This window comes from Phyllostomus hastatus, unplaced genomic scaffold (genome assembly GCF_019186645.2).
Source record: "Phyllostomus hastatus isolate PE091 unplaced genomic scaffold, TTU_PhHast_1.1 phas_contig_1048, whole genome shotgun sequence".
Taxonomy (NCBI): domain Eukaryota; kingdom Metazoa; phylum Chordata; class Mammalia; order Chiroptera; family Phyllostomidae; genus Phyllostomus; species Phyllostomus hastatus.
The window spans coordinates 687,554-706,607 of record NW_025333513.1 but is presented as its reverse complement, the minus strand read 5'-3'; the positions used below and the strand labels follow the sequence as shown (position 1 = coordinate 706,607).

General features: G+C 39.0%; 1 protein-coding gene across 1 annotated transcript; it reads left to right on the top strand.

Annotated features, from left to right (window-relative positions):
• The first annotated feature begins 4,327 nt into the window (after nucleotides 1-4,327).
• SNRPC (small nuclear ribonucleoprotein polypeptide C) lies at nucleotides 4,328-17,801 on the top strand. The gene is made up of 6 exons (XM_045835250.1): nucleotides 4,328-4,410; nucleotides 4,760-4,802; nucleotides 9,628-9,736; nucleotides 12,493-12,582; nucleotides 14,700-14,804; nucleotides 17,452-17,801. The coding sequence occupies exons 1-6, from the start codon at nucleotides 4,403-4,405 to the stop codon at nucleotides 17,574-17,576; spliced, it is 480 nt and encodes a 159-aa protein (XP_045691206.1). The 5' UTR covers nucleotides 4,328-4,402; the 3' UTR covers nucleotides 17,577-17,801.
• The last annotated feature ends 1,253 nt before the right edge of the window (nucleotides 17,802-19,054 follow it).

The window sequence follows — 19,054 nt, the reverse complement described above, 5'->3', positions numbered from 1 at the left end:
CACTCTCCAGCCATATAATTTTAATTTAGAACATCTCAAATTTTTTTCTTACCAAAGCACATTAATAGACAAACCAATGGAACAGACCAAAAACCCAGAAATGAAAAGAATTTATAGAAGAATTTAGTAGATGATAAATGTAGCATTTCAAATTAGTAGTAAAAACAATGGCTTATCCAATTACTGGTGCTGGGATTGTTGCTGGTGGAAGTAGGGCTCTTTAAAGGGATTGAGAGAAAAACATTCATCAACCCATGCATGGAAGATTGTGGTGTAGCAAGGTTTATTTTGGTGAAAGGCTGACCCTCTGTCCTATCTCCATCTGTCCCACTGTGGAAAAGGTACAAATGTGTCTTCAGCAAGGTTAAAACAAAGGCCAGTGTCGACCATCACATTATTATTATTATATTATCCTCACCCAAGGACATTTTTTTTATTGCTTTTAGAGAGAGAGAGGTGAGAAAAGAGAGAGAGAGGGAGTTCACCTTTTCTTCCCCTGGAATTATATTATCTCGGGTTTAGGACAGACCAAGAGCTTTTTCAAAATAACCAAACAACTTCCCAAGCTTTGGCAGGCTTCTGAGGTGTCCACCCCCTAATTAGATTGACACTCCTCTATGGTCAAGCACCTCCCCTTGCACCATTTTGATTTCTGTTGTGCATGTGCATACCTTCCCCTGCTCCCCACAACAGTCTGGTACCATAGGGGGGAAGGGGGGATGTTAATCCTTGGTGGGGAAAAGCTGTGATTTCCTGGAGTGTATGAAGCTGTAGCTTTCTGGTGAAGCAAACATGTTTATGCTCCATTGTTGATTATGCTCAATGATGTTCAATTCCCTTTTTTTTCTTTCTTATTAATAATTAGCTAACTATCTACAATAATGGGATAACTGGGTTTCTGTTTGTGGGGAAAAAATAGGTTAGATTCCTATTCCACACTTTGCTTTAAAATAAATTCCAGCCCTGGCTGGTGTGCCTCAGTGGATTGAGCGCCAGCCTGTAATCTGAAAGGTCACTGGTTCAATTCCCAGTCAGGGTACATGCCTGGGCTGCAGGCAAGGTCCCCAGTTGGGGGTGCATGACAGGCAACCAATTGATGGTTCTCTCACACATCGATATTTCTCTCCCTCTCTTCCTCCCTTCCCTTCTCTCTAAAATAAATAAAATCTTTAAAAAATAAATTCTATATAGTTAAAGATGTAAATATGGAAAATGACATAATAAAAGAACTAGAAAAAATGACAGAATTTTAAAAAATCCCATAGAGGGGAGGGCCTCTCTAAGTATGACATAAAATGCAGAAATTGTAAAAGAATTGATTATGTTTTACCAACACAGAAATTTGAAATTATTTTATGATAAAAATCATCCAAAATAGAACCAAAGACAAATAACAAAATGGAAAAACATTTGCAACTCATATTACAGGAAAAGTTAATTTCCTTAATATATATAGAGTTCTCTACAAATCAAAAAGAGAAGGATGAGACTAATACAATAGACAAAGGGGCAAATGGCATGAAAGGCAGTCTACACAGAATACTATAATAGACTCCTTAAGGCTCTTAAACATATCAAAAATGCTCAACTTCATTCATAAGAGAAGTAAAGTTACAATACCTATAATTATAATACCTGCCTTTAACCTATCATTGAAAAGATGAAAAAGCACTCTCAAATACAACAGAGGGCAATTTGGCAGTATTTTTCAAAATTACAAAAGCAAAGCTCTTTAACCTAGTAATTTTACTTCTGGAAATTTATCCTACAAATATACTTGCATATGTGCCAATTAACTGTGTACTGCAACATTATTATAATAGTAAAAAACAGGAAACAATTTAAGTATTCATCAACAGGTTAATAAATTGAGGTATATCCATACAATGAAGTACTATGCATTTGTACAATGGAACTGGAACACAGGTTTATGTCTGCATTTGAGTAGTGTCTCTCCGGAAGGACAGGCAAGAAACCACCAACAGGGGTATGGCTGGGGAACATACTCTGTTGTGCTTTTTGCACCATGTATATTTATTACCTTTTTAAAAATAAATAAAATACATTTTATGTGTAAAATATCTTAAGAAGAAATGGAAAGCATAGGCATATTATGCAGTAGATTGCAAACATTGTGAATGTTTAAAATATTGCACAAGAGTTCAAGGGCACTTCTAGCAAAGATGACCACATTAGATTTTGACCATAGACTTAGAAGAATGAGGTTAACAAATGAATTCTCAAAGTTGCCTGGGACCTTCAGAGGAAGAGTGCAAAAAGCACTGCTTTCCAAGATCATGTGGCAGGACATGAGGGAAATGCCCCCTTGGAACTTGGAGGTTACCCTCTGAGTCCTGGAAAACAGAAAACATTCTAAGTATTTAAAACAGGACATTTAATTCAAAGAATTGCTTTACATACGTGTTGGCAGAGATAACAAGTGAAACAAACAGTAAAGTAGCCCAGAGAGAAGCAATAGCAAGAAGTTACTGCCACCCTTACACTGGAGGAACAGAGGAAAGATACATCTTGTTACCAGATCCCGGGGAGCTGGGATCATCTGCTAAAAGTTAGAGCCAGGTAGGTTGGAGGAGACAGCCTAAGGTTGGGAGGTGGGGGTGGGGATGAGTACTCTGGCTTGGGGGTGGGTACACTCTGGTTTTTCCCTCAGTCCCTCCAATCTCCAGAAGTGCCTCCCATCCATGGAGCCAACAACTCAGCCTGGAAGCCAACCAGCACAGCAGTCCAGGTCATGCAGCCTTCATGGGGTCAGGCCCCCACTAACATGCTGAAAAGATAAGGGGTAAAATGAGAGATGGTCTTGAGGGCAAAACAGTACCAGGACCAACACAGAGAAATAAGGAAAGAAACAAAAACATAATTAATGGATCCATCCCTTTGAGAAGAATCAACTTAGGGTGCATATACAAATGTGGGTTTCTAGAACTGCAACATTAAGGCCCAGGCATTTGCCTCCAATTGTCCTTTATAGCTGGTTTTTCCAAACTAGATCTAATCCTGGACAATTCAATAATCTCATTGGTATAGCTCTTAAAAATATCTTAATCTAGAGGGGCACCTTTTCTTCGTTTGGTAAAGGAAAGAGGCATTGTCCTATAAAATGTCCCACCTTCTAAATCTGCTTACTGCCTTTTGCTTTCCTTTAGCTTGATCTCCTAGCTTATTCTAGAACCTTGGTTAGACCCAAGTTAAACATTTTGGGTAAGAACACATCGTAGGTAGTGATTTCTACTTAATGTTGGAATCCCAGCAGGAGACACATATCTGACTGTTCTTAGTATTACTAATGCTGAATTACCACTGTACTGAAGTGGTGAAAGACTAATAACTTCACTGTGCAATTAACTTTTGTTTTAGGGCCAGGAAGCTTTAACCTTGTTAAAGCTCAGCTTCCTCATCTAAAATGTGAATAATAGGGTTGTTAAATGGATTAAATAAATTAATGCATTTAATGTACCTGGGGCATAGAACACATTCAAATAAAGTAGCAATTATTATTTTGGTTCCATTTCCACCACCAGAGTGTGAAGCAGAAGAATCTAAAGCTCCCCCTCCCCAGTTCCATTTTGCAGTCTGATAGACCAGGCTGGAAATTTGCCTTTGTTGTTATAACTGTGGACAAGCTACTTCTATCAATTTAAACCCCACAAGTAAGAATTAGTACCCATATTTTTCAGAGGAGGAAACTACACAAGCAGCAGAGCTAGGAAGCAGCGAGATGGGACTTAACACCTAGGATTCTACTCTCCTACAATTAATGTGACTCAAAAAAGAAACGCTATGTAAAACGACTTGCACCTGGCTTTACTGCTTTAAGCGACTGATTTTTTCTCAGTTGTCACCCTCTCGGCAAGTTTTCTCTATTATATAAAGTCGAGCTCCCTCCTTCCTTGTTCATTTTTCACGTGCATAGAACTTGGCTCCATCTAACCTACTACATACTGACTTTATTATCGTCTTCCCTAACTCGAACGTCAACTCCATGAGGACAAGGATGTTTGTTTTAACCACTGCTGTCTCCTCAGTACTTAGAGCAGAGCCTGACAGATACCGGGTAACCGTTAGCTATTTGTGGAGAGAATGAATAACACCCTTCAGGGAGCATCAGGAGTCCAGATGAAACAAATGCGCGTTGACTGAACCTCATAAGGACCCTTCGTACTCCCGCCTTTCTGTAGGTGGCAGGAAGAAAGGAAAAGCCGCACCCCCGCCCCGACTCGGCCTCTTGAGTGAAGGCACAGCGCCGCTCCGCACACTGATTGGATGACTGGGGAGGGTTTCGGGAGTCGGGTTGGAGACATCGATGCCGCAGCGTCGGCGCTTAGTGTTTGCGTCATTTCCGGTGGTGCGGAGCAGACTGGCCAACGGCCTGCAGAACAACATGCCCAAGTGAGTGGGGACTTGAATCTGGGGGTTTTCGTGGTCGCATTCACTCATTACGGCCCGGTGGGGGTTCGCAGAGCGGATTCTGGCTCCTGTAGCCTCTACGGAAGCCGGAGGGTCTGAGGAACGGAGGAAGAGCGGGGCTTCTAGATACCCCTTTTAGTGTGTGGAGATAGATTGCATGTAGAGTAACAAAAAAGCCTTATTTCTGTCAGGGCGCTTTGTTTGACGTGTACGAATCATTACTGGGCCTTTTATTATTATTATTTTTTATCTTAAATGAACAGCACTTCTGTGGATGGGTATCTATTAACGGGTTGTCATCCCTTTTTCTCTACGTTCCATCTCCTTCCAGGTTTTATTGTGACTACTGCGATACATATCTCACTCATGACTCTGTAAGTAGTGTTTCTTTTCTGCTTCAAAAAACCTTGTATGTAATAAGTTAGATTTTTTTAGGTTTAAGTTTATGGTTTTCGTCTGCTGAGGTTTAAGGGCCCCTGCTTGGAGAAAGTAATTGGAGGTGTTTGTTTTTCTACCTTTCCTGTAACTGTCTTCAGAATTTGAAGTTATTAGTCTTCCAGCAGTCAGTGTTTTCAGTGGAGACCCAAAATAATAAAGCCTTAGCAAGTTTGAAGATGGAAAAAACGGTATATGACAACTAAAAAGTCCAGGAAATTGTCTTAAAGCTCAAATATTTGTGCCACAGCACTCAAATGTTTGATAGAAATTAAAAGAAATGCCTAAATTTGAAACCAAGTACTTTAATTTGCTTAAAAACTGCTTAACAAGTAATAACAGCATTCAAGATTGAATATGTACTGTGTCACCTAGTGTTCCAAATGCTTTTGTTTAATGTTCATGGTAATTGTTTGAGTTTAATATTATCTCCATTTTACAGAGGAGGAAACTGAGGCAAAGTGTGGGTAAATAACTGACTAATGTTACAAAATTAGACATTGCATGGAGCTCGGCAGTGTTCTACAGAGCTTCTATGCTGGCACCTCTCCAACTTTTGTCTCACAGTCTCTTTACATTCTTAAAAACTACTGGGTTGTTAGAAAAAATTAGGTTATGTAGTATATAGCTATTAACATTTGCCATATTTGAAATTAAAACAAAATTTAAAAAATATGTATTATATCATTTTAAGGTAACAATAATGTACTTTTTATTTGTAACACAAATAACATTTTAAAAGTGAAAAGTAGCTATTTTCCCCAACAAAATATTTAGTATGAGGCATGGTATTGTTTTTAACGTTTTTGCAAATGTCTCTAATGTCAGGCTTAATGGAAGACAGCTGACTGAATTCTCATCTTCTGTATTGTACCTATTGCACTATGTTTTGGGTAAAGTATATGAAGAATCCAGCCTCATATAGATGTAGAGTTGAAAAAAAGAGGAGTTCTGTAATATCCTTTTTAGATCATTGTATCTATTCTTTAGTACTTTGTATTTCTGCCCCAAAAGTCAACACATGGTTAGTTGCTGTACGGAATCTGAAAACATCAAACTTTCCATACCTGGTTGCATTAAAATTCACTGGTCTCTCTTCCACTTTGAGTGAAACTTTCACCACACATAATTTTGTAACACGCTTTGGTCATTTGGAAAATATTTGTTCTCTCAGTTATACAGGTCTTCCAAGAGTTGACACATTTGTTTATCTAACATAAAAATTCACATTGATTATTGTCACAGTCTAATCAGAAATCACTTGTAAATATTCAGAAGCTGACAAGCTTGTGGTGGCAGATAGTTTTCTGAAAGCCTAATTTTTGTTTGAAAGGTCAGAATTTCAAATGCTACTGATTGCTTTCCCTGAAGTATCAGGTTTATTTCATTTATTTTTGAGAAATCTGAATAGTTTGTATCTTAGTTCTTTCAAATAAAAATGATGTTCTATCAAAGATGCAGTTGGTAGAACTTACAACTTGTAATTGAATGCCTGCTTTTCTTTGACATACATATTTTGGTACGTAGCAGAACTGCTTTGTACATAGTTCCCATTTTGTCACCCAGAGTACTAAAAAGACATGAACTCTAGGGTTGAGATTTAATAAAATTAACAATTTTTCTGCCCTGCCTGGTGTGGCTCAGTGGATTGAGCACCAGCTAGTGAACCAAGGTGTCACTGGTTGGGTTCCCAGTCAGGGCACATGCCAGGTCCCCAGTGGGGGCGGTGTAAGAGGCAGCCACACATTTGATGTTTCTCTCCCTTCCTTTCTCTTTCTACCTCCCTTCCCCTCTCGAAAAAATAAATAAATAAAATCTTGAAAAATAAAACAATTTTACTGCTTCATCAAGGATAGTCTTAATGAAACTGACTCCACTCTCCCTTCACCCGAGAGTGCAGGTTACTGAAAAATGCAGTGAGCACTAATGCTTTGGGTTGCCATTGCCTTGATTCATTCCAGAGTGCCAGGAGTTTGGCAGCCTCAGTGCAAGTGTCAATATAGTGAAAAAAGGAAGTAATGTCTTAATATTACTATGAACCTATTTTGACCTTGCAGATCCCCTGCCCCTGAAGTTGGGTCCGAGACACCCTTAGGTGTCTGTGAGCCACACCTTGAGAAGTGCAACTCTGTATTTTTCTGCCTTTGCAGAAACCTGATTAAATCAGAACTTTTTGGTAACCATGTTTTGAATAGTGGCTGCAAGAACTTAGCCAATGATTCCTCTGTTGACACTTCATTTGAAATTCTTTCTGACACATGGTCATGTATAGTTTAGCATTAATAGATTTCTGGAACATGTAAGTAGGATGGTTCTGAATGTTACTATAGATGTCCTAGAGGAGAACCTTTGAATAAGTTTGTGTCAGTAGTAGCTTACCTATATATCCCAAATCTTTTTGTTTTGTCTTATTTTTGTGCCTAACTTCCTCTAAGTCATTTGGAAAGTCTTGATTTTCTGAAATTGTTAGTGAGGGGGCTATACCTCTCTACTTTTTTTAGCAGTATATTTTCGTATGCCCATTCATATTGCTAATGCCTGAATTCAGAAAATTGAAAGGTATCTTTTTTTTTTTTTTAATCCTCATCTGGAGGCATTTTTTTCATTGCTTTTAGAGAGAAAGAGGGAAGGGAGGAGAGGGAGGGAGAGAGAGAAACATTGATGTGAGAAAGAAGCACTGATTGGTTGCTACAACCTAGATATGTGCCCTGACTGGGAATCAAACCTGCAACCCTTTGGTTACTGGACAACACTCCAACCAACTGAGCCATACCAGCCAAGGGTGAAAGGGACCTTCTTATAATAAATGTCTCTTTATGAGAAACATCAGGAGCCCTTGTCATACTGTTGTTCTAACATGATAGCTTGTGAACTAGTATGAAGTTTCCATGGTGATTGAAGCAACTCCTGGTGGGGGACTTTGAAATGTAGAAAACGTTCAGTGCTTAACTTTGGAACTCGTACTGGTTCTCAGGCATGATTTTGTTTTGAGGCTTGAGGCATCATTGTTCTAAGCATAGTGTAAGCAGTGACTTGGGAGACAGGGAACAGTATTTTGAAATGTGGACCATTCATGTCATATCAGTCATATCTGCTGCCACTGAAGCAATCATTCAGAGAGGGGATGTACTGATAGGAGGTGGTTAGGCATCCATGGGGAGCATCTCAGTGAGATCTGGGTTCCAGGCCTGGGTTTGCCACTTACCAGCTATGTGTTTTGAGACAAGTCTTTAAGCATAAATAGAAGATTTGTTATCTATACCTTGTGATATTTTAAAATCAGTTTTATTGAATTACAGTTTATGTTTAATACAAACTTTGTAAGTATACAGTTTGATGAGTTGTCAGATGATTACAACTTGATGTATATACCAAGATATAGAACATTTCCATCACCTCGGAAAGTTTCCTTGTGTTCCTTTGCAGTAAGTCTCCTATGCCTCTGGCCCTGACTGGTGTGGTTTTTACTGAAGATCAGTGTTACTAGTTTTAAAACGACATATGAATGGAATCTTACAGTATATACACTGGGCTTGTGTCTGATTTCTTTTGCTTAGTGTGTTTTTGAGACTCATCCATATTGTCTGTATTAGTGATTTGTTCTTTACAGTTACTGTTGTGGTTAACGTGCACGCGTGATTTTTATGAAGATTGAAAAACTGCTTGTAGAGTACAAAGCTGTCTGGCATGTAGTAAATGTTAAATAAACATAAACTTAAAAACAGAAGGCTAAATATATAGAGTTTACTGTATGTCATTTTTACCCCAAAAAGCTGTTACAAGAAAACAAAAGGATTAGTGGACTGGAGACAAAGGTCTGGAGACAAAAGTCTGGTCTATAGAAACTTTACCAGGGGTGTCCCACCTACAGCCCAGGGTGGCTGAGAATGCAGCCCAACACAGTGTCATAACTTTACTTAAAACAGTATGAGATTTTTTGGTAATTACGTATGTGTCCGTGTATTTAATGTGTGGCCCAAGACAACTCTTCTTCCATTGTGGCCCAGAGATGCCAAAAGGTTGGACATCTCTGTCTAGATCCATATAGTCATTTAATGAATATACTGTCGTAGACAGTAAATGAATATATTGTCGTAGACAGTATTATTTAAATGTATATAAGCTTTTTATCTTTTTGCCACAGAATAACCAAAGAAAGGGCATTAAAATGGACCAGTGGTTTGCAAACTTTTTTTCTTTTTCTTTTTTTAAAAGATTTTATTTTTTAGAGAGAGAGGGAGAGAAACATCAATTTGAGAGAGACATTGATCAGTTGCCTCACACCCCTGCCCAACTGGAGACCTGGCCTGCAACACAGGCATGCACCCTGGCCAGCAATCGAACTGACAGCCTTTCATTTCATAGGCAGACACTCCATCCACTGAGCCACACCAGCCAGGGCAAGCAAACTTTTTCTTAAAGTGCCAGATTATAATTATTTTAGGTTTGAGGACCATATGGTCTTCATTGCTATTATTTGACTCTTGTAAAGAGAAGAAATAGACAATTCATAAACAAATGAATGTGGCTATGTTCTAGTACCTTTTTTTTTGCAAAATCAGATGGCTTGCCCATAGGCCACAGTTTGCTTACCCCTGGTTTAGATAATAAACACAGTAGATAACATGGATAATGTTTATAAATGATGGATTAGCTAAAGCTGCTAAAGGTAGCCAGGCCACCTGTACGTAAATGTAAGGCTTTATAAAATTTCTAGTTTTGGAAATTTGTTTCTGTGACTGATGTGACCTTTTTGTTTTACAGCCATCTGTGAGAAAGACACACTGCAGTGGCAGGAAACACAAAGAGAATGTGAAAGACTACTATCAGAAATGGATGGAGGAGCAGGCTCAGAGCTTGATTGACAAAACAAGTGCGTTTTAGTCTCCTGTTCTGATGTGGCAGAATGGTCCCATTCTTTCTTGTCCCTGTCTCTATTGTTTTTCACAGAAGCAACTCATCTGAATGATAAATAGGAGCATTCTGATGTGTTGAATGAAAGAAGTGAAAGGTCATTGGTTTCCCAGGGATATAGGAACACATTAATACTAATTATTGATGTTAGAGCAATCAGGTATTAGACTGGAAAGTGTAACAAAGAAGGATGAGTTGCCTAATGTTTCTTTATTGACATGGACTGGATTTTGTAGCAAATTTATATAAAACCTCTTTTGTAGTGATCCATAGTTTTTAGGACTGTTTTCCTGATACATTAGGAAAAGGTAAGGAGTAGGTTTGTAGTTTTCTTCAAAGAGTTTGAGAGACTCTGAGTGTCTTATTTTTTGTTGTCCTTACAAAGATAACTAGTCAGAAAGGAAGTAACTGATGTGACAAAATAATCTGGGTATGTTTTGGAACCCTGTCACACCTGCCATAATCTTTTTGTTTAATTAGGGACATCTTTGTTGTTTTGGCTAGTTGGGTTCAGGACACTGACAGAGGATGTTGCATTTTTACCTTAGATCATCCTGGTCCATTTGAAACGTCTTTCTTAATTATTCATTGTACTCAGAGCTGACAGGCAAATGTGGGCTTTGGTTGTAGGTGTGATTTTTTTTTCAGAAGCAAAAACTACCTTGGAATATTCAAACATAGGAGAAAAGTTTAATGAGTAAAACTCCCATGGCTGCTGCTTCCCTACTATCCCCCTTCCTCAGTTCCCATTCCCCCAGCACCCAGCTACAACACTCGTTTCATTTATACCAAGGTTCTCGGACCCAATACTGTTAACATTGGGGCTGCGAAATTCTTTGTTGTGAGGGCTGTTCGACAGCAGCCCTGGCACCTACCACCTAGTAACAGTTCCTGTTTGTGACCACCAAAAACTTCATCAGGCATTGCCCAGTGTTCCCAAGGGGCACAGTTGCCCTGGTTGAGAGCCACCAAATACCTTCATCTACTCCCTTTAGCCCTCCTATATTAAGGATCAAATCTCAGTCATTGTCCCATTTTATTTGAAAAAATAAATTATAATGTAATCTTTTTTCTCTATTTAAAAAGACATTAGACATTTCTTGGCACTGAAGAATAGCCTCGTTTAGTTTTTTTGTAGGCAGCAAAAAAATTTAGGATGAGTGAATATTTTTGATGGAATGCTTGGAGGAGAGGAGGCAAGACCTTGGGGACACGCCTCTCTCTCTCTCTCTTTTTTTTTTTTTTTTAATAACTCTTTAGGTGAGGACATGCTTACTGATTTAAGAGAGAGGGGAAGAGAAACATCAACATGAGAAACATTGGTTGGTGCCTCTTGCATGTGCTCTGACCAAGGAGCAAACCCTGCAACCTAGACAAGTCCCCCAACTGGGAATCGAACCTGTTTGGTTTTAAGGGATGTTGCTTCAACCAACTGAGCTATACCAGCCAGGGCAGGGACACACCTCTTCATGTTCATGATTATGTTGACATTGAGTGTGCTACTGAGTCTATGCTTCAGTCAGTCCCCCTTCAGTCTTTATAAGCTGTTCTTTTATTCAGGGTATGGGAGGTGCCTTATTGGGATACGATCCCTTACAGAGCACAGGCACCATTCAGAGGCATATGAATAGCTGTTCATGGATACCCACTCTAGGTCAATTTTTTGGATTTGGTTCTAATGATTTATCAGTGATTACTTGGCTTATTTGACCACCTTTGCACTGGTGGGCGTGAAGTAGAATAGGGGAAGGGTGCCTGGGCTGCAGACTACACTGAATTGGGAAGGACTTACATTCAGGAATAAACTTTATGAATGTGTATTTTAATATTTGTGACTCCTTTTTAAAGCCGAATATAAATGATCTTCAGTCTCTTTTGTTTTCATTTGTGCCTCATGTTGTCTGAAAGAAAAATTAAAAGTTGAGCCCTAGCTGGATGGCTTGGTTGGTTGGAATGTTGTCCCACACACCAAAAGGTTGCAGGTTTGATTCCCAGTCCTGGCACATAACCTAGGATGTGGGTCTGATTCCCGGTCAGCGTGAGTAGATGAGCCTTGGTCGGGGCACATACAGGGGGCAACTAATCGATGTTTCTCTTTCTCTCCTCACCCCCCTTCCTCTCTAAAATTGATAAAAAAACATATCCTCTGGTGAGGATTTTTTTTTTTTAAATTAGAAGTTGATTGTATTGGAAATTTTTTAAGATCATAACCTACTTTGGCTCAGGCCCTTGCCTTGAAATCTTTTACATCCCTTAGCTCAGTGCACTCATTTCAAAACTGGTAAACCAAATAGCCTATTGCTTTGACTCCAGGCAGCATGTACAGGAAGGAACGAAATTTGCAGTACCTGGTTTTGGGACAGGCATCTCACATTTTCAAACAAAACTGTGGGTGGCCGCTTCTCTTTGGTAAGACAGTGATAGCTAAAAGGTTTTCACTCCAATCCTATAGTGAATTCAGCCATAGAAATACTGACTAAATAAAAACAGCTTAAAAAACCCAAACCAGTAAGCCAATTAATTGCAATTTTAGCTGGTTAGTACCTAAAGTTAATTTTAAAACTGTAGAGGCCATGCTATAGTAATCTTAGGTGGTTGCTTTTTAGAGTGAAATAATTGGGACCATTAAAGATGAAAAGAAAGTAGTTATTTTAGTAAATGGGCTGTTGAATTCTCTCATTCACTGTGTGGTTTTTTTTCTCCCTTTCTTTAAAGCTGCAGCATTTCAGCAAGGCAAGATACCTCCCACTCCGTTCTCTGCTCCTCCTCCTGCAGGGGCAATGATTCCTCCTCCCCCCAGTCTTCGTAAGTTTATAAGGTTTTTATCTTAAGGGTCTAACTGGGCAGGTTGTACTTGGATCTTGTTAGAGAAAACAATTTCAGTGGTATAATTTCTGAAATATTTGTAGTTCCCTTCTGGATGCATTATTACTAGGTTATTGTGTCTGTGGCGTCCCATGTAGGTCCGAGGCAGATTCAATGGAAAGCTCATGTGATTAGATGAGCTGATATATAAGAGGTATTGCTGAGTACATTAAATTATTTATTGCTATGAACATAACACAGGAGGGTTCATGTAGCTGATAAACTTCTCAGTCTATTTTCTAACCCACCTAACACCAATATATGAGGCTTGTCCAAAAATTATCCAGTCATGGAATTTGAAAAATAGAGGCACTTACTGAACAAGATACAAGATACAAGAAACATTGTACATAGGACAGTGATGCCTTAGTCCCCTTCATAGTAGACACCTTGGGGCTTCACACAATTCTCCCAATTGCCATCAGCTGGCCCCTCATATTTTACCGAATTTTGTCAGTGGTCTGAAGTCTCTTCTGTCAAAGGTGATTTTAGTTTTGGGAAAAGCCGGAAGTTGCAGAGTGCCAAATCTGGGCTGTAGGGGGCTGAGTTACCTGGGTTATTTGATGTTTCGCAAAAAAACTCTGCGCAAGACGTGATGCATGAGGTGGCGCATTGTCGTGATGAAGCTGCCCATCACCAGTTGCCCACAGCTGCAGCCTTCTCAATCATCCGAATATTTTCCACGAAGGAATATTCAAGCTTAACGCAAAAGTCAATGCAGCTTCATTGCTGTACTCAACTTAGTCATTTTTTAATGCAACAGCCATACAATACACATGCTCACTTAATGGCATCTACCGCCCCCCTCTGACTAGTACAGTGAAATGATCATTGTTCACGCATGTGCATTTCAGTCCACTCTCATTGGCTGCCGGTTTACATCAATGTCACCCAAACAGTTCCTATTATATTAACAATGGCTGGAGTTTTTCCAAGCAGGCTTCGTATATACCTTGTGAAAGACAAGAATTGTATAGTTGAAAGTGGGGTGGATCAGAGGCCTCTCTTCTCTGGGAAGGTTTATTGTTTCTGCATGACAAAAGGAGGAGACTGAGTAACTAAGTTCTTTGGCTCTTCTGGAAGGTTTGAAATTGAAATTGAACCCAGAGACCTAAAATCCTGTAGGTGATCACAGATAGAAACACATAGAAGAAAGGAGGCTGTTTGTAAGAGTTGCTTGTTAGGTGGACCACTTTGGGCTCCCACCATCCTGGGACCTGGCCAGGCCTCGGTTCACAGCACCTCTTACTTAGGTTACCTCTCCTCTATCCCTACAGGTTGGCATTCAACTCCATTGTTTTAATAGTAGAATGAATAGTCTATGGTGTGAATGTATCTTAATTATCCTCACTGTTTTCTTACTGATGGACATGTACGTTGTTTCAAGTTGTTGCTATTGTAAATGATACATCAGGAATATCTCTGCATATGTATCTTTGTATTTTCAAAGAATATTTTAAATCTGGGTTTTGATTTTATTAAATGATCTGAAATTAGGTAGTTGTGGCTTAAATTCATCAGCTTTTTATCAGGAGCTCTACAGAAGGTATAATACCCCCTTTTATCCTCACCCAGGGACATTTTTTTTCGTTGCTTTTAGAGAGAGGAGGGCAGAGAGAGAGACATTGATGTGAGAGATAAGCATCAGTTGGTTGTGCTAGGCCTGGGGATCATGGTGCCTGGACCCGGACCTAGGATGGGGGATCGAACCCATAGCCTTTCAGTTATGGGACAGCGCTCCAACCAACTGAGCCACACTGGCCAGGACAATTTAATACCCCCTTTTAAAAAATGTAAATTTTGGTATTTTTTTTAACCTGGGGAATCTGACTGCATTTTATACTTCTATCTAGATAGGCTTGTTCTTGCTTTTCAATCATAGAGTAACTAAAGTTTTGAGGCATGCTGATTCTTGTGGATCTACTGTTATAAAAAAGACCATAAGAAATTTATTGTAATAGGTGGACCAGATCATGAGGCCCTATTAGTTTCAATAAGAAGATAAAATATTAATATATAAGCATGTCTTAACCTCAGGCCCCATTCTTTTATTTCAGCGGGTCCTCCTCGCCCTGGTATGATGCCAGCACCTCATATGGGGGGCCCTCCCATGATGCCAATGATGGGTCCTCCTCCTCCTGGAATGATGCCAGTGGGACCTGGTAAGTTTGAATTTTCTAGAATGCTCCATTGTGTTTTAGCTCTTCATTTAAATGGACGTCTTAATTAGCCGTCTAAGTGTATTATCGCAACAAATTAAATTTGAATTTGAATCAGTAATGATAAAGTAAAAGAAATATTTGGTTTATCAGTGTAATTGGATGCTATCCAAAGATATTGTGGTACTAAAAGCAGGATAAGGCTGCCTCTTTTTCTCTTCTTCTCCCTCCCTCCTGTTTTCTGATGTCCTCCTGGCTTTTGGCCATTTAGAAGGAAGAGAAAGGCAGATGAGCTTGTTCCACGGGGGTGTAAAGGAAGGGGTAAACACGTGCTTGTGCTGCTGCTTTCCTTGGTTTTGATATAGACCGGAGTTAACCTCCTTTTGCTGATTTTTAATTTTAGAGGTTAGCTAGGCCAAATTAGTATATGAAAAAGGCTGTAGGCCTGGTAGTTGGTCTTTTGTTTAGGAGTGGGGGAAAAACTTATACCTCAGACATTTAATTTTAATGTAAATGTAAGTGTACATTAATTTGGAAAGTTTTCTGATACATGGCCAGGGCCTTGGCTTTGAGAACAAGTCTGCTGATTGGAACACTATATGTTTTGTGCAGAATTCAGAAGCCATACCTATGATGCATCCTTTACCACCTTTAGTTTCATTTTCTGTGAAGTGGTTAGAGACCTTGTGAGGCGAGCTAGATCCGATCTTTTATGATTGTCTTACCTTCTGAATATGTGAGCACTTTTGGGGATGATCTGCCTGAGTCTTGCTAAATATCAGCTTAGTTTTCATAGGTATAGTTCTTTTTTTACATTCATTTTATTGGTTTGCAGAATAGTTAAAGTATGTAATTAAAGTAAATACAGCTGACGCAAGAAGCCGGCAATTCAACTGGTAAGGCAAGATACAAAGGTATTAAAGTAGCTTCCCAGCCGGAAGCCTTCAGGATGCTTACTGCAGGTATCATTTAGAGGGATGGGAGAGTATAGATAAAAAGAGTTCCTGCCTTACTGGCTTTGAACCCAAAACACAATCAAAGTGACTTAGATGGCTTCTTTTGCATTCTTAAATTAGTCACAAGTTCAAATTTGTAGATGGGTTAGTTGTGGTGACTGGGAATGCATGACTCATCTAAAGAAGGCTTCTAGAACTAGCTGCAGCCTACGGTTGACATTTGAGAATGCAGGTTGATGTTGCCAGTTCTCTTGAGTATTTTGTTGTTGTTATTTTTAGCCAAGATAAGATAGTATGTTATGGGGTTCCCATTAAAATAATTGAGTAGTTGGGGAGGGCGTGGATAAGAATGGGTGGGAATAAGATAAATTGTCATGGGTGGACAATTGTTGATGCTGGCTGATGGGTACATGGATGTTCATTATACTCTTTTTTTTTTTTTCCCCCTATTCTTGTGTGTGTTTGGACATTTCTGTAGTAGATAAAGGATCTAGACTTATCAGTAATTATACTTACTCATTGGCAATGTTGGCAATTAATTAAAATTAAATTCACTATGGAGACTAAAGAAAATTAGTTTTCAGGTGCCTCGTTTTCAATCTTTGGTCTAGATCAGCTTCCTCTAACAAATGCTGAATACTGGTTATGTTATGTGGGTTTTTTAGTAAGGTATTTAGTAGCTTAGTAGTATTCTGTGTTCCTGTTGAAATTAATCTTAAAAAAAATTATGTACCCGTTGGATACTGTGTCTTTGCATACTTGTGTTTTACTTTTTGTGATAAGGCTGTATTCAGCTTTGAATATAGTTTTCTCTTGAACCATTTATACCAAGCCTTTAATCAAAATGATTTAGTTAAAAGTAAGTAATTAAGGTAAAATCTGATATTTAACAAGGTGATATATAGCATGAAAATTATGAGGCATAATAATAAAATGAATACCTATGAACCTACCACCCAGCTAAGGATGTAGAACATTATCAGTTCTGTGAAGCTGCCTGTGTTTCTCCCTGACCTTCACCTCTCTGCTTGCCATCCCTTTCCTGGTTGATTTATTTGGCTTCTATATTGATTTGGCACTTTAAAAAAGTCATTGATAGTTTCTAAGATGCATTAGAAAAATCAGCTTTGTGTGTGTATACTAACTGTTATAAATCACATTATTGCCTATTATTTTTCTTGACTTGAGCTAAGTATGGTTACTAACAGGTTCTCAGCATGGGCCTCCTGCTCACCTTTCCTACAACTCCGAACAAACGCTTAGTGGTAAGATTGTCCTCTGTGCCTGTGTACATCCATGAAATAGCTCCTGGTAATATGGTGGATAGAACTGATTAAAAGAGCTGACTGAATAACATGTGACTTAGTTGTGAATTTCCCTGAGTGAGGAAAAAGGTCATTTTAGGGAACTAGTGTCCCTGGTGGTTTCTGGAAAGCCATCTATTATTAATAGTTTCTCCCTTACTATCATGATTCCCATATGGTTCTTGTGTTTACCTTTTTGTTTTTTGTTTGAGAATGTCTAAATATTTTAAAGATGTGGTGAATTTGTTGTATTCTTCTGTCAAGTATGTCTTTTTTCCAGCATTTTGCAGGGGGGGGCTACTTTTTTATCTTTAATTGAAATCCCATCAAGCTTTCTCATAAGAAGTATTTCCTGACTTTTTTTTTCCTTTTCTTTGTTTTGTCCTGCAGCTCCTGGAATGAGGCCACCTATGGGAGGGCACATGCCCATGATGCCTGGGCCCCCGATGATGAGACCTCCTGCCCGTCCCATGATGGTGCCCACTCGGCCAGGAATGACTCGACCAGACAGATAAGGAGAGAGGGGAGCCTCTTTCTATCAGTTTTATATTACTTGTTCTAGTTCACCAGGAGAGTGTCGTGCTGTGACTCTGGGTGTTTTCTAACAGCGTGACAAGGAAGACTCACTCCCTCTTCCTATCAAAGAAAGAATAGTTTTGAAGGGGAGTAATGGGACAAAAAAAATTTTCATTTGTATTGTGAAATGTGAAAATAAAATTGTAAACTCTGTTAGCTAAAAATGTGTTCCCTTTTTTTCCCTTCTTATTTGTTAGTTGTAAAGGAGATGAACTATTTCAGTTGTGTTTCTCTAGCTTGTTCTCTCTTCAGCATGCCCTCTGCATGACATTCTTTTTCCTTAGGTATAGAGTGGGTCCCTTTGGGCACCCTGCCTTTATTTAGTAAACTTCTCTTGTACAAGACTTTGGTAAATATAACACTTGTAAAGCTTTTGTTAATTGAAATAATAAACAGCACAATTGGTTAATTTTTCACATGAACAATACTTTATGTAGTAAGTGGAAAATTTTAAGCCTTTTATGCTGATACAGGGAAAAAGACTTCACCATGTGTGTGTGTCAGCTAAGAATAGCAAGGATTGCCTTAACTCAGCTTCTCTTTTCTCCCAGCTCTGCTTTTTCTTGGGTCTCAAATAGTCAGAAACCTTTCTAATAGCAGTGGTGAAATTATTCAGATTTCCATGGTATAGAAGGTTCTTTCAGAATGCCATTTGTTATATCCCTGGGCTATAAAGGTATGATATTTTCAGGGAAGTATCTAGAAAGTTAGCCATTGGCACTGTTCATAATTCAACTTATTGTAAAACCTGAACTCCTATCTCACATTAAAGTGGGAGTGAAAATTACTCTAACTTTTTGGGAGGGCAATTTGGCAATATCAGAATTACCTATATCCTTTGACTTAGCACTTCCATGTCTAGAAATTTATCCTACAAATACACTTGCACATGTACAAGATGACATGTATGCAATTAAGCACTGTGGCAACAGATTGGAAATAACATAGATATCCAACGAAAGGGAACTGATTTATCAAGTACGATACAGCCACAAAGTGGCATATACCATGCTGGTTAAAACAGAATAAGCTCTGTGTATTGATGGGGAAAGATTTTCAAGATGACACGTTGTTCTGCACTTTGGTTTGTTCTCATAACAAGGTATTGTGTGCTGCTGTCCTTTTTAAAGGAAATACTTATATGTGACTGTGCATAGAGATCTCTGGGAGGACAGATAAGCAGCTGGTAATATTAGTTGCCCATGAAGAGTAAATGGGTGGCTGCGGGACAGGGATGCAGGAGAAAAGCTGGTCACCTTTTATCTTTTGGACTTGGAGTCATTATCTATTTCAAAACCAAAAACAAACCACTTTTCTCTTCTGAGGTTATGGTTACAGTGATATCATGGCAGATGGTGTCATAAACCAGCAGTTTGCAATCTGGCTGATGATCAGAATCACAGGGGGCCTTATTCAA